Source organism: Pseudonaja textilis, chromosome Z (assembly GCF_049901715.1).
Source record: "Pseudonaja textilis isolate UNSWEBS1 chromosome Z, rPseTex1.2, whole genome shotgun sequence".
Classification (NCBI taxonomy): Eukaryota; Metazoa; Chordata; class Lepidosauria; order Squamata; family Elapidae; genus Pseudonaja; species Pseudonaja textilis.
This window is the reverse complement of record NC_142008.1, coordinates 128,198,765-128,214,863: the sequence shown is the minus strand read 5'-3', so window position 1 is coordinate 128,214,863 and position 16,099 is coordinate 128,198,765. Positions and strand designations below refer to the sequence as shown.

Genomic DNA, 16,099 nt, shown 5'->3' with positions numbered 1-16,099 from the left:
CCAGACGGAGTGATTCTGAAATTTCCAGCTTCATTAAAATACAACATGAAACTTTACATCACTGCAGACGGATTTCACTGGCAGGATCTAAGGTACTTCAGAGACATGCCAATATAGTCCATAATATATTTGCCCTTATTTAGAATGAAACTAATCAAAATCAGTTGAAGCAGTCGGTGTATTTTTTTAAGTCCCCAAATGATCAGAAATTCCAACTTAAAAGTCATTGTTTTTTAAATGGTTTAACAAAATATAGGATCTAGAGAACTAGAACAAGCGAGGCTCCTGAAAGCATGGCTTAAGTTACAATTAATCAGCCAGACTTCTAGCACTGTGGGGACTGAAGGAGGAGAACCATGGAAGACTCTGATAGCAGGAAAACAAGTGAAATGAAAATCAGAAGGGTCCTTGGAGTTCCATAGTGAAAGCCGACATTTTTTTCAGGTAGTCTTCATCAAACCACTCATTTTGAGCCACTGTGAAGTGTTTCTTCCAGTCACCGATGGTCCCTGTAAAGCAATCATACCATACAGTCTGCTTAGAAATTTTAAGTGCTGCTTTCTACAAGAGCCTTAGAGGTAGTCAAAAAAGCAGCACTGGACATTAATTTCCTCTGAACGTATAATACTGCAATTATCATCAAGAGATACTTGCAGTAAGAATACAGGTAGTCCTCTACTTACAATCACAATTGAGCCCAAAATTTCTGTTGTTAAGTGAGACATTTGTTATATTCCATTTTACAACCTTTCTTGCCACAGTTGTTAAGTGAATCATCATAGTTCATAGCTTGCCCTTGGAAGTTGTGGGAGCGCCATCACTTGAGACTTTCAAGAAGAGATTGGACTCCCATCTGTCAGAAATGGTGTAAGGTCTCCCGCTTGGGCGGGGGGTTGGACTAGATGAGCTATAAGGTCCCTTTCAACTCTGATTGTTATCTATTAGTAACACAGTTGTTAAGTGAATCTGGTTTCCTCATTGGCTTTGCTTATCAGAATGTCGCAAAAGGGGATCTCATGACCTTGGGACACAGAAAAAAAAAATTCAGATGCTTTGTGTGCAAAGCATCTGAATTTTGATCACATGATCATGGGAGTGCTGCAAAAGCCGTAACTGTGAAAAACGGTCATAAGTCACATTTTTCAGTGATGTTTTAACTTTGAACAGTCAACAATGAACTGTTGTAAGTTGAAGACTACCTTTATCCTAATTAGAAGCCTTTGCAAATTCAGCCTTTTGAAAAACATTACAGTAGTCCTTAATATATCACCATTCACTTATTGACCATTCGAAGTTAGGACAGCATTGCAAAATGTGACTTATGAGGCATCCTTCCTTGCATATATAACTGATGCAGCATCCCCACATTCATGTGATCAGAACTCAGTCACCTGGCATCCGGCATATATTTACAATAGTTGCAGCATCCTGGAGTCATGTAGTCACCATTTATGACCTTCCTCACTGGCTTCTGGCAAGTGAAGTCCGTAGGGAAAGTCATTTCAAGGCCGCACAATTCACTTAACTGCAGTGATTTGCTTAACAAGTGTAGCAAAAAAAAAAAAGTTTGTAAAATCGGGTGTCGTTAATTTAATAATCACATTGCTTAACAACTGAATTTTTGGTTTCAGTTGTGATTATACGTCAAGGATCACCTGTACATTTTATTGATTGGCTCTTAATAATTTCATTTTTTGATTTCCTGAATGCCTAGGCCTGTGTTAATGACCTGTAATTTTGGATCCTAATAAGTCATCATGGAGGAACACTCCAGTTCCTTACACACATGTCCCAAACAAAGAAAACCTGTATTTCTCTAGGATTCCTCTAGGATTTTTGCAATGCAGGATACCTAAAGAGAGTTCACTTCTAGTGACTTGACTGGGGTTGGACAGAGGTGGTATTCAGCAGGTTCTGACCAGTTCTGGAGAATCGGTAGCAGAAATTTTGAGTGGCCCTGCCCCCATCTCTTCTCTGCCTCCCGAGTCCCAGCTAATTGGCTGGGTCTTCTTTTGTTGCCCTGCACAGGAGAATGGAGTTGGAAATCAGGTTAGTGGGATGTGGAGGGAATAGGGATTTTGCAGTATCCTTTCCCTGTCACGCCCACCAAGCCACAACCAAAGAACCGGTAGTAAAAAAATTTGAATCGCACCACTGGGTTGGGAGAAAGTGTACCTTTTCGCATAAATGGAAAAATGGATTGGTCCATGACGGATGGGTACATTCGCTCGGTTGATCCTGGGGTTGTGCTTCATGACTTCGAAGGAGGTATGACGCACAATCTTGTCTAGGGTTGTAGCGTCTAATTGCTTCCCTATAAATTGTGTTACCTTCTGGATTTCACACTTTGGGTCCTGTGTGACATGGAGCAGAGATGGATAAAAGAGAAACAGAAAAGAACTGATTCTTAGCGTTCCATAATGAAAGTCAAGTCAATATCCGACATTTTTTTCTTTCAGTAGTCCTCATCAAACCATTCATTTTGAGCCACTGTGAAATGGTTCTTCCAGTCACCGACCATCCCTGTAAGGCTATCACACCATATAGGCTGCTTGGAAAATTGGGTGGCTGAAGGCGCCAACCACCAAGCCCCTCAAACTGATTCAAGGTGTGCCGTGGTGACTTGACCACCATCGTTTTGCAACAGTGCTATCTCCTGGCTGTCCAAGAGAAACATACACGTTGACAACCCGCTAACAACCCATCTTCATGCTATAAAAAAGACAAGTCACAATAGGCAAATTGCAAAGTTTGGTCTAGTGGTTAAGACACCAAGCTAGAATCCAGAGGGTTGTGAGTTCTAGTCCTGCCTTAGGCATCAAAGCTGGTTGGGTGACTTTGAGCCAATCACTAGGAAATTGAGAGTTCTAGTCTCACCTTAGGCATGAAAACTGATGGGGTGACTTTGGGCCAGCCATTCCCTCTCAGTCCATTACATCAGGCTCAGGTGAAAAGCCAATTGATCAATTCCTGTCCCAACCAAAAATATAACACTCATTTATCTAAAAAAAAAAAAAACCCAAGGCCAGCATTTGCAGGAAAAACGTTAAGAAGAAGAAAACAGTGCAAAATCTTCAAGGCTACAACCTACTTACTTTAAAAGTAGACTGAAAGAATGCCATGGCAGCACAGACTTTAACTCAAGCTCTCTAACACCCACTTTGTTTTCATAACATTTTCCAAGTAAGTGGGCACTGTTTCCAAAAGGGGAGATCTTTGTTACCCTTAAAAAAAAAAATCTAGGATCCCATAAAGAGGAAAAAAACTTTTATTTTTAAGGTCCCCATTTTTCATTGGATTGCATAAAAATGTGCAATTTTTCATCTCACCTCATCCCTGCAGGAAAGGAGGGGGGGACTTATTTTCCAGCCCTATTTCCATTCAGACTTTTCTTCCAGAACTCACTTTTTTAATGACTTCATAAAAGAGATACAGGACATGGTAAGTATCTTTTGCTTCCCACCAATCCTTTACGTGACTGTGCCAAGAGCCCTAAGCCACTGGAAGATATAGAACACAGAAAGGCAGGAAGCTATCACATTCAGGGTGAAGATCCCAATGAGACACACAACATTATTCTTAAATGTTGGGGGGGGGCTGCTCTTTTCCACTCAGACTCTGAAAACTTGGCCCCCAATTCTGTTGACATTCACCATAGGAAAGGTGGAAATTACATGCTTGTGGTCCACTGCATTTCTCATCATCACAGACTCAGAATTGGAAGGAGCCATTTTAAACTCCTTAAGCCTAATTTAAAAGTCAATTTGGTGTAATGCTTAAGGCAGCAGCTAGAAACTGGGAGACAGTGACTTCTAGTCCCACTTTAGGCATGAAATGTCATCTGGGTGACTTTGCACCAATCATCAGGAGCCTGTAAGTTCCAGTCTTGCTTTGGACATAAAGCCAGCTGGGTGAATGTGGGCCAGCCCCTCCCTCTCAGCCATGGAAAATAGGCAATGGTAAATCTCTTCCAAAATCTTGCCAAGAAATCTCGAGGGACTTACGTAGGCAGTTTCCAGGAATTTTTAAAAAAAGACTCAAAATCTCTCTCTCTCTCTCTCTCTCTCTCTCTCTCACACACACACACACACACACACACACACACACACACACACGTCCAATTCACTTCTAATTGAAAGAATCCAGATTAAAGCATCCCAGGTTGATGTCTATTTAACCACTACTAGAATGGATCCAACAGAGCTGAGCTCACCTAGGCAACTGCTTTTAAAAGAGAATATTTGTAGCTCAGGGTTGAACTGGGCCTTTGTTGCTCTCTGTACTTGGCTGTTTTCTTGCAAATGTTTCATTATCCAACTGGATAAAAAGGAATTTGCAAATCCTACCCCCTTCTAGCGCTGATGAGATTACCTAGTTGGGTAATGAAACTTCTCCAAGAGAGCAACCAAGCTCAGAGAACACTAAGGACCCTGTACCTGCTTCTACAATCATCAACCTGCCTTCACTGCAGATACAGATTTTCCACTTCAAGTGCAATTTACTTTATTGTAATGTAAACCTTACTAATGGTATGCCTAATAAATATTTCCCACATGGAATCTGCCCTTTACCTTACTGAAATTCCCTACCTCCTTGGTCCTTTCAAAAAATGAGAAAGGGGTGCTTGGCTTACCCTTGCCTGCCATGAAAATCTTCAAATATCCCTCCCATGTTCCAGAATAGGGTAACATTTTGTTCATTCTTTGGAAATGGAAACAGGACACCAGGCAATCTTTGGGATTTCTTGCCCGGTAAATGAACTGAGGTGAAAAAGCTGGATCATATCCACTATCTCTTGTATCCAAATGGTACCTATGGAGAGAGCGAGAGATCAACATTCATTTATTCTGTGCTATGCATAAGCGATCTACTATGCCCGAAGGCCCTCAAAACAGGCTGAAGTCTGCAATTACGAACTTTTCATAATTTGCAGGTTTGCTGTCACTTCTGCCAGCCCCCACATGGGGAAAGGAATTCTGCAACTCAGGAAACCTTCTCTTTCATCCCCCTCAGAAAGATTTAGGAAAGCATCACAAGAACAATTTCAGCTTGCATAGTAGCTAGGAAAGGCTGGTTAATTGGATTTTGCAAAGGATCACCAAACCAGAATAAATTTTTTCTGACAATGCAAGATCATTCTTGCACAATCTAATGGCTGTCCCAGGCTCTCTTGGAAAACCCAGCAGAATTATACTGCATCAATAATGGGATCTGTCCAAAGCCATGAGGAGTATATTTTCCTCTATAGATACCTTGTGGGGGGGGGGTGCTATATACCCGCAAACTAGACATGACTTTGCCCCTAGATTCTTATCTGATTTGGGGTAAGTACAAAGAAGTATATCATTTGGCTTGGCTTCGGATCCGGTCCCATTCATTACAAGTGCTTTTGTGTAAGGGAATCCCTTCCACCTCACCTAGTGCAAGGCAGGTCTCTGATGTGAGAACTCTTCCTTGCTCCATGGATGTTAGCTAACAAATGGACAAGACAGGAAGAAAAACCTGGGGTGGGGGGTGGGGATTCCTGGAGATCTTCAAACATTCTCTAATGAATCCTTCATAAACGGGGTGCTGGACAAGAACACTTCTAAGATCCCTGTATGATTTGGTGTTATTGGGGAAATTACTAGTAAAAATTTTGATTTAACAGACTTCTGTTTAATGGATTGCAGATCTAAGGGGGAAAATCTTTCTTTGCATGTAGTAATCATCTCTATTTAGTGGACAAAGTCCACTAAATTCAACTCAGCCCAGATTATTTATAATTTATGTAATTATGTAGTGGATTTTATGTAAATGGATAAATTTAGGGTAACAAATGTTTGCAAAGTTTCAGGGTAGCCAGTTTTATGCAGTTCAGAGTTATGATGCTAGCCAAGGTTTCAAAACTACATGACACTCAGGTGCTTTGTATTAGAACAATTTTTCTGACTAACCATCCCTTTGGGGGCAAATTGTCTTAAATTCGGGATATTGTGGTCTGTCTATAAAATGAATGTGGTAACCATTTTACCTAATCTCTTTTTCATTTCCTTTTAAAATAAAATGATTGGCTGCTAGAACTGTCCCTCACGGCATGGGGCACAAGTTCTTACTCCCAGTGATTTTGGAAGAAGAGGGGGAACTGAGGGGAAAGGGATTTGGGAGGTAAGTGTGGAAGGATGTCTGAAGGAAGCTTAGAGTCCAGTCCCAAGATCTCCATCTCTGCAGCCAGATGCTGGATTCTCTTTGGATTCTTATATTGGTAATCCTCACTCAACATCTGCAATTGTCATGTATTGTGTGCTTCTCCATGGATTCTGCTTGTCGGAAACCAGCTGTGCACAAATAGTGAACATGTAACTCCGTGATGCAGCAGTGATGGTCATACGCAAGACTGGCCATAAAGTTACTTTTTTCAGCAGTGTTGTAATTTTGAATGATTGCTAAAGTCAGCACAGTCATTAAGCGAGGACTGCTTGTAGCGTCCTCTGGGTTCTCTCCAGGGGTGGGATTCTACTAGTTCGCACATATTTGCTAGAACTGGTTATTAACATTCTAAGCAGTTTGGAGAACTGGTTGTTAGAAGAAATTACTGGCCTAATCCTGTAAGGAAGGCAGGAAGGAAACATTCTGTGTTGCTTACAAAAACTGCCTCTCTGTTAACCCTTATTACTTTCTTGGCAGGACTAGACTTCCTGTCTCAGGAACTTCTCTGGAGTTTTTTTCTCTCCTTTGCTGATGCCTTGCTTGTGTGGAGTGACCATTCAAAGTTCCAATGGCACTGAAAAAAGTGACATGACCATTTTTCACACTTACGACTATTGCAGCATCCCTACAGTCATGAGAGGCCAGGCGAGGAGATGCGTGCCTCCATGTGAGTGATGTTTAGTTGGCCATGCCCAGCCAATAACATGACAACTAACCCATGTCCATCCAGTCACATGACCACCAAGTCACACCCACCACCTAAGCCATGCCCACAGAACTGGTTGTTAAAAAATTTGAATCCCACCCCTGGTTCTCTCAACCTTGCAAGATTGGCAAAATGAACATGATAATGTGCCATTTTTAGCCTGCTTTTAGGTGGTTTAAACCTTAGGGCCGTGATGGCAAACCTATGGCACACGTGCTAGAAGTGGCACCCACGGCCATCTCTCCAGGCACATCAGCCATCACCCGTTGCTCTTCTGGGTTTTGGCATGCATATGCCTGCCTGCCAGCTGGTCTTGGCACACGCGGGAACACCGGAAACTGGAAGAGCCAACTGGTCTTCACATGTGCATATACATTAGAAACCAGAAGATCAGGTGGCCAGCATGCATACTGAGCTTTCTGTTTCTGGCACTTCTGCATGGCACACCAGGGACTGCTCTTCTGGTTTCAGGTGTGTACACTCCCATTTTGGCACTCACTGCCGAAAAGGTTTGCCACCCAATAGGACAGGCACAGACTTCAGAGAGTAGTTAGGACTACAGAAAAAACAATTACTACCACCTGCCTTCAGTCGAGGACCTGTATACTGCATGAGTCAAAAAGAGGCCTGTGAAAATATTTATAGACCCCTCACATCCCAGACATAAACTGTTTCAACTCCTTCCCTCAAAACGATGCTATAGAGCATTGCACACCAGAACAACTAGACACAAGAACAGTTTTTTCCCAAAAGCCATCACTCTGCTAAACAAATAATTCCCTCAACGTTGTTCAACTATTTACAAAGTGTACTCTACTATTACTGTTAATCTTCTCATCACTCCTTATTACCCATCCCCTCCCACTTGTGATTGTAGGACTGTAACTTTGTCGCTTATATACTTACGATTTATATTGACTGTTTCCTAGTATGATTGCTTGCTTATTGTACCCTATGACTATCATTAAGTGCTGTGCCTTATGATTCTAGACTCCTGACGAATGTATCTTTTATATATACTGAGAGTATTTACACCAAGACAGATTCCTTATGTGTCCAATCACACTTGGCCAATAAAGGATTCTATTCTATTCTATTCTATTCTATTCTATTCTGTTCTGTTCTGTTCTGTTCTGTTCTGTTCTGTTCTGTTCTGTTCTGTTCTGTTCTATTCTGTTCTATTCTACCACTGCCTTAGGGGATGGAAGTGCCCTTGATTTGATTTTAAAATTAATTACAGATAGTCCTTGACTTACAATAGTTCACTTAGTGACTGTAATGGCACTTAAAAAATGACATGACCATTTTTCATAGTTACAACTTTTGTAGCATCCCCACGATTATGTGACCAAAACTCAAATGCTTAGCAACTGGTTCATATTTATTACTTTTTCTGTGTCCCGACGTCACAAGATCCCCTTTTACAACCTCCTGACAAGCAAAGTCAATGGGGAAGCCAGACTCATTTAACAACCAGATTACTACCTAATGAACTACAGTGACTCACTTAACAACTGTGGCAAGAAAAGTCATAAAATGGGGTAAAACTCACTTGACAAATGTCTCACTTAACAACAGAAATTCTGGACTCAATTGTAAATGCCTTTTAGGCTCAGAAACATTGCTTGCAAATAACTTTCAGATAATTTGCAAATTGAATGTGCTTTCAAATAATTTTCCTTACACACACTAGCTACATCACATGTTTAACGTGAAAAAAAGTCTTCTTAGTGCTTTGAAAGTTTCTCAAGACATTAAACAAAAGTCTGAATCTCAAAGCTCAAATATTTACCTATGTTATCTGACTGTAGTATCATTATTATCCTTTTTATCTTCTTTATTGTCCCCACTTATTGGTGTTACTATGATTATTATTATCCTGTTGTTTTGCATATGCAGAGAGCTTCTGCAACGGAGACAAAATTCCTTGTGTGTCTAATCATATTCAGCCAGTATTCTAATTCTAATTCTAAATTCTTTCTCCTCCCTATTGGGAAATGTTCAGTCTCCCAAAGTCAATAACTTTCAAGATATCCATGTACATTTTAATCTCATATGTATATATGCATATTTCTACTTTTGTTTCTGTTTTTAACTCAAACACACCTTGTTATTGACTCACCTTTGTGAATAAATAATTATTGCTTTAGAAGTCTAGAAAATCCCGCTCCCTGCCTATTACATTGCATTTATTAGCAATTTCAATTTAGTTGGGTATGTTTTAGTGCAACTGTTAACTGTTTTTCTGTCACAATTTAGGAGAGCTGTGTTAGTCTAATGTTGCAAAATCAATCAATCAAAACTAAGAAAGTGCTTGGTTGCACCTTTTCAGCTAACATATTTTTTATTAGGCACGCCTATGAACCGAATCTGTCCCTTGTTCTACTGGAATTTCCAAACATCCAAGAAAAGGCACATTTTGAATCCAGGATCAACCTCGACTCCTGTTGGAGCAAATCATATTCCCCAGAACCAGCAACATATCATTGCACTAATGTATTATTGCATCATTCAGAGTTGGTTTAGCATTTTAGCACCTCCAGTGGTGAAGCCCCTTCAACTTCCAAAGACAAGCTCTTACACTGGCTAATTGTCCTCACTGTTAGGAAATTCCTCTTTAATTTCAAGTTGCTTCTCTCCTTGGTTAGTTTCCATCTACTGTTTCTTGTCTTGCCTTCTGGTGCTTTGGAAAATAAGTTCACCCCCTCACCTTTATGGCAGCCCCTCAAATACTGGAATACTGCTATCATTCACCTTTAGTCCTTCAGGTCCCTTAGGGCAGTGGCCCCCAACCTTTTTTGTGCCATGGCCCGGTACCGGCATCACAAAATGATCCGCGGCCCAGTACCGGCATCAGCACACATGACAAGGCAAGGCGAGCCGAGCGACTGGCCAGCCAGCTGTCCCCCGCTTCTCCCCGCCACCTTCAATGCCTCCTTTGTACCTTTGTTGATGGGCTTCGCTTCAGGACGGCTTCAGGACAGTCGCTCAGCTTGCCTTGCCTTGGGTGCTGAAAGAATCCTCGTGCCTTAGTTTCGTTTGAAGCCCTCCCCGCTTCGATGAAACTAAGGCACGAGGATTCCTTCAGGACCCAAATGCCGCTTTCCAACTGGAAAAGCTCACCCGGAAGCACTTTCTCATCAAACCAGATGGCGGTGCCCAGCAAACCGGCGGCCCGGTAGGACATGTTCCACGGACCGGGACCGGTCCGCGGCCCGGTGGTTGGGGACCCCTGCCTTAGGGTATTGTGAAGTTTCCTCTCAGTACATTTCATTGCATCTTACCTACTTCAACTTTGGTTGACCGTTATCCCAACTCAATATGAAGCAACAGAGAAAAACCCTACCATCTCTTCTGCAATGCAGCTCAGTACCTATGGAGATTCTCTTATCATCCAACTCATGGATGTCCCAAAAGTGTTTTTTTTTTTCAAAGGGCAACTGGGTTTCCTTGAGTTTTTGAAAACATTTTTTGCTTCTCATCCAAAAAGCTTCTTCAATTCAGCTTGCAAAAGTGTGTCTCTTCAGTTAAAATAAAGCCTGAAGATTTGGACTTACCTGGCCTTCTATACAGTCAAGCAGAACAAGATCACTTGAAATCGGAACCTGCTCGGGTGCTGCTTCTGCAAAATAATGTTGCCCAACTGGGTGTAAGTAATTGGATTGTTATCAGCATAGGGCAATTGCATTTTCAGCATCCAAGCACCTTCTTAAAGGAGCCAGTATCTGGTTCCAAAGTTCATTTGTTTTAACTGTTTGATCAGTGAAATGGTAATGATTATCTCAATAGACTTTTGGAAAAAGTGCAGTCTATAAGCCATGTTTTTACGGCAAACTGAGATTTATTTTATTTCTTTATTTCTCTGCTTTTATTATTTTCATAAATATCTCAAGGCAGCGAACATAGCTAATACTTCTTTCTCCTATTTTCCCCACAACAACCCTGTGAGGTGGCTTAGGCTGAGAGAGAAATACAGGTAGTCCTCAACTTATAACAGTTCATTTAGTGACAGTTTGTAGTTATGATGGTGCTGAAAAAAGCAATTTATGACTGTTTTTCATATTTATGACCGTTGCAGCATCCCCATGGTCACGTGATTAAAATTTGTATGCTTGGCAACTGGTTCATATTTATGACGATTGTAGTGTCTTGGGATCATCTGATCATTTTTTGTGATCTTCCGACAAGCAAAGTCAACGAGGAAGCCAGATTCACTTAACAACCATATTACTAATTTAACAACTGCAGTGATTCACTTAATAACTGTAGCAAGAAAGGCTGTAAATTAGGGCAAAATTTATTTAACAATTATCTCACTTAGTAACAGAAATTTTGGGCTCCATGGTGATTGTAAGGCGAGGACTACCTGTACATTGTGAGAGAATGTTCACTTTTATAGGTGATGTTATAAGATCTGGCTTAGGTTTCTGTGGTATGACTATACCATGTGGGAAAACAGACTTGTAAGAAAATAGGCTCAGTATTATCAAACCCAACTTGAGCTTGTAAGGTATTAATTGATGTGTAAAGCAACAGGGATTTTTGTACAATGTCTTAGTTCTGATAAGTCAGGGCATGGCTGAAGGAGAAAGCTGGAACAGCCATTATAGATCTTTTCATGGGAATGTACGAATGTATACCTCTGCCAGGACAAAAACCTTGTTCTGAAAGAAAAATATCTTGTTTTGCAAGTATCACTAAGAGGTTGGAAAGCATTAAGAGAGTTGACAAAGAGTGGGAACACCTGCAAGAGCCAACCTGAAATGGAGTCTCTCGTTTCAGCTGCAGGCTATGTTTACCTTAGAAAGGTAAACCCTGCCTCGGCATATGTCTAGTTTTTTTAAAAAAAATAACTATGTACATTAGGTAGTCCTTGACCAGTGGTGGGATTCAAAAAATGTTACTACCGGTTCTGTGGGCGTGGCTTGGTGGGCATGACATGGCTTGATGGGCGTGGCAGAGGAAGGATACTGTAAAATTTCCATTCCCTCCGCACTCCTGGGGAAAGGTTACCACCGGTTCTCTGAACTACTCAAAATTTCTGCTACCGATTCTCCAGAACTGGTCAGAACCTGCTGAATACTTCTGTTCTTGACTTATAACAGTTGCTTAGTAACCAAAATTTAATTATAACTGTATTTGAAGTTTTGGTGACTGCCTCAAACACCCACCCACCCCAGTCATGTGTACTTGGCACCTGGCCCACATTCATGACTGTTTGCAGCATCCCACAGTTACATAACAGCAATTTTTATTTCTGGTTTCTGGCAAAAACTACCCACTGCAGAATGAGTTGACTTAATGACCATTGCATTCACTTAATGACTACAGATTTAGTTTCTTGCTTTAGGTTAGGATCTTATTAGGGTTCCCCTTCCGTCTAGATTTTTCAACCAGTTGCTCAGAATAGTCCTGCTCGTTTTTTTTATTTGTACCCTGCCTTATTTTTACAAATGACTCAAGATGATGAATATATCCAACACAATCTGCCTTCTCCTATTTTCCTCACAACAGGAACCTCATGAGGTAGGTTGGGCCCAGAGCCGCTCAGTTGTCTTTCATGACTAAGGCGGGACTTGAACTCACAATCTCCTGTTTTCTAGCCTGGCGCTTTAACTGCTAGACCAAATTTGGCTTTTTTATCTTCCACTTCAGGGGTCTCCAACTTCCAGGCCGTGGCACACTACCCGGGCCTTAAGCCGTTGGGAACCGGGCTGAAGAAGGGGCGGGCGAACGCACATGTATCTCCGCTAGCGTGAGCAGCAAACACATATGCCTGCCATTCACGCAAATGGAACTGAGCACGTGTGCTTGCCTGCCACTCGTGCGAACCTTCCCCTCTCCCTACCCCCCCACCTCCACTGGTCTGTAAATCCCAAAAGGTTGGGGAAATCTGTTCTACTTCCAGTGGATGTTTTGTGGGCATTCACCGGCCTTTTGCTCTGCCTATGTGCCCTATTCTCCTTGGAGATCTCATTTTGCTGGTATGAATGGTAATCTCCCTGTGCAGAATCTGGTACTCTTTACAGTGACTAGGTTAGTTTTGAGTCATGGGGTATTTGAGAGGAGTGCTTATATTAGGAAACATTAGGGACAGTAGCAGGCTACTATGTGGAAACAGCTGCTTTTATTAAGATACACTAGTTTGGCCCTGTCAGCGAAAGAATAAAGCTATTCATATTCAAGTGTGGATATCTCCTTGTTAAATATTTATCTGAAGAACAAAATCTCTACCCACTCTGAGGAATCTCAGAGAAGAAAGGACTTCTTTTGCCCTTTTCTCCAGCAAGAAGAGAAACACGGATGATGCTATTTAGTTTGGTAATGAAACATCTGCAAGAAAGTACTAAGAACCCAACTTCTCCAGGAAAGTACCCATGTCAAATGGCCACATAAATAAATAAATAAATAAATAGGTAAATAGGCAATTCCTCCCTTGGTCCTCCTGTTTGCTTTCCTGTTCACGCATACCAATTTCAGGCTCTCTCTCTTTTTAAAATAATGCTAAAGAAAGTATTGCTCCTATAAACAATACTGAGATTATACATAATGTCAGAGAAATAATTTGTTTTCATTGCTCCCGCCTCGCCCCCGTGTGTGTGTGTGTGTGTGAGAGAGAGAGAGAGAGGTGGGGGGGAGAGAGGGAGAGAGAGAGAGAGAGAGAGGGAGAGAGGGAGAGAGAGAGAGAGAGAGAGTTCAAATATTTCTGGCAACTGCTTGGAGAAGTCCCTACAGTTTCCTTGTGTATGTGGTTGGTCACTGCCACTTTCTTCCCAAGGTTGAGAGAGAATAACTGGCTCAAAATGCCCCAGCTGTTTTTGTGCCTAAACTAGGACTAGAAATCAGTTTCCTGGTTTCTAGCCTGGTGCCTTTAACCGTTGCACCAAGCTGGCTTCTCTACTTCTGTGGTTGACTGAACATGCGCATCAAGTGTCGACTTCTGATATGCCCAGCTTAACTACAGGGTGTCCTTGACTTTCAATCATCCATTTAGCAACAACTCAAAGTTACAAAGGCCCTGAAAAAAAATGACTTACGATTGGTCCTCACCCATGACCGTCATAGAACCCTCATACTCATGTAATCAAAATTTGAGTGCTTGACAGCCAATGTGCATTTAACAGAATTGCAGCATCCTGGGGTCATGTGATCGCTATTTGCGACTTTTGCGACTGACAAGCAAAGTCAATGATGGAAGCTGCATTCACTTAATGACAGCATGGTTCACTTAACAACCGTAGTGATTCACTTAACAATAAAATCATAACATTGGTTGTAGCTCGCTTAAACAACCTCCTTGCTTAGCAACAGAATTCTGGTCCCAATTGTGGTTTTAAATTAAGAACTACCTATAGTAACACGGTTAGTTATGTCATAGCAGGTTCTATGGAAATGCAGGCCATATCTGTGTATATGAGTCCCGAAGGTGAGCTATGTCCTCTGGAAAGCCTCTGTTTCATTTATCATCCCCATGAACAATAAAACATAAGTTCTAATAAATAACAGACACGTCCATAGAGATTTCAACTTCCAAAATGTACACAATGATTGCTACACGTATCCCTCAAGGAAAGAAGACATGCTGGATTTTTGAGTGTGCACATTTTATTTAAGTATTGTAACAGGAAATCATGGTTTTTCATTTCGAATCTCCACCCTCTAATGGAAAGGAAAGGAGGAAGAGCGGACAACAAACTTTTATTTTAGATTTAAAAGTCAGCTGAATGATATCCGTAAGAGAGGAGAATATCCGTAAGACAGAGAAGAAAGATGCCAATAAAATACGTTGCCTTGGGAAGAGGCAGAATGTTATGGAATCTATAGCTGAGATTGCAAAAGGGGCCATGTGGTATTTTCTTTTCCCTCTAGACCATCATCTTTCACTGTTGTGCACCCTGAAAATTCTCTTTTGCCGACGGACAGGTAGATTCTAATTCCCAAGAAGGAAATCCACCTCCGAATCTTAGATGGCAGCAACAGAGAACTTTTCAGATGCCCCATCCTGTCATCAGAGTCAGTGGGATCTGCACGCGACACGTGACAAAGGAAACCTCCTTTTGTCATGCATCTTCAAATGTATCAGAAGTCAACTGGTAGAGGTTGGGACAAGGCCACAGGTGGGATTGGCAGTGTGCAAGAAGATGATGGAGAAACTACACCGCTTTGCACGGATGCTCTTGGTGGCCTCGAGTATTTCCATGTGGGAACGGGAGAGATATGCTTTGGGTTCAAGAGGCCAATCCAAGGGCCACTGAAGATGCACCAATGCAGGACCAGAAGATGCATCAAGAAGCAATGTTCTGAACAGCAATCGCACAAGAGAGGAAGCGCTCTGTTCCTTTCTCACCACATCGAGTGTCCAAAAGGATCAAAATGCTTTGTGAAGGGGAGAGCACAGCAGATGCTTGGGAATCCAGATGAGAAGAACGATGATCGAATCCATGCCAAGGTGGGTTTGGTGTGAGTATTAAAAGCTTTCTCCGGAAGCAAGGAAGGGGTCCGTCTCATCGCGGGGGCTGTTCTAAATGCGGAAACTTTCCTCTTTGCCATCAATGTGCTTGAGACGGAGGTAGACATCTGTGCCAATGCCCTGCAGGGACTGGAGGGTCAAGGAACCACCCAGATATTCAGCATAAGCCCGGGAAGTTGGCAAGCCAAATCCAAACCTGTGGAAGAGAGAATCAAAAGGGGTGGCAGGTTTCAAACTCTCCGCAGCTGCAAGAGCCGTCAGTAGCAGGGTCCTCTCTTGGAGGGGCAGCTTTTGGAGGAGACAGAAGCCTCTGAGAAATTCTACGTGTACGGTTTGCCAATTGCACAGGGGGCAGACAGGACAGCACTCCAGAGGGTTAACATTATTGCCCAGAGGATCATTGGTTGCCCTCTCCCCTCTTTGGAAGAGCGTTATAGCTCTTGCTGCCTAAAGAAAGTTCAAAATATTCTCAAAGATCCATCTCATCCTGGGAACCCTTTTTTTGAACTATTACCGGCTGGCAGACGGTACAGGATAATAAAAACAAGGACAAATAGGCTTCTGAAAAACAGCTTCTATCTCAGAGCGGTAACTATATTGAATTCTAATGCATAGTGCAATATTAATGCAATATCAGGGGTTTTCAATTCAATTGCATAGAATGTGAAGGACGTGGGTTTGTGTTTTACTTTTTATAGTTTTCTTATGTAGATGGAATTTAATTTCATTGCACA

The 16,099-nt window shown here is 41.9% G+C and overlaps 1 protein-coding gene and 1 pseudogene across 11 annotated transcripts in view; both read right to left on the bottom strand.

The window, feature by feature from the left end:
* Positions 1-280: 280 nt before the first annotated feature.
* LOC113449975 (sulfotransferase 1C4-like) lies at positions 281-6,078 on the bottom strand (annotated as a pseudogene). Its single transcript, XR_015740236.1, has 5 exons — positions 6,074-6,078; positions 4,634-4,812; positions 3,406-3,500; positions 2,176-2,354; positions 281-509 (listed from the first exon to the last, which is right to left on the bottom strand). The product of XR_015740236.1 is annotated as a sulfotransferase 1C4-like (transcript).
* Positions 6,079-14,482: 8,404 nt separating this feature from the next.
* The window catches only part of BCKDK (branched chain keto acid dehydrogenase kinase), a 36,585-nt gene continuing 34,968 nt past the window's right edge, over positions 14,483-16,099 (bottom strand). For all 10 annotated transcript variants that reach the window (XM_087918255.1, XM_026721120.2, XM_087918251.1 and 7 more), the window contains one exon: positions 14,483-15,561. In XM_087918255.1, the coding sequence (XP_087774381.1) occupies positions 15,417-15,561 (145 nt within the window). In that variant the 3' untranslated portion in view covers positions 14,483-15,416. The remainder of the gene's footprint in view (positions 15,562-16,099) is intronic.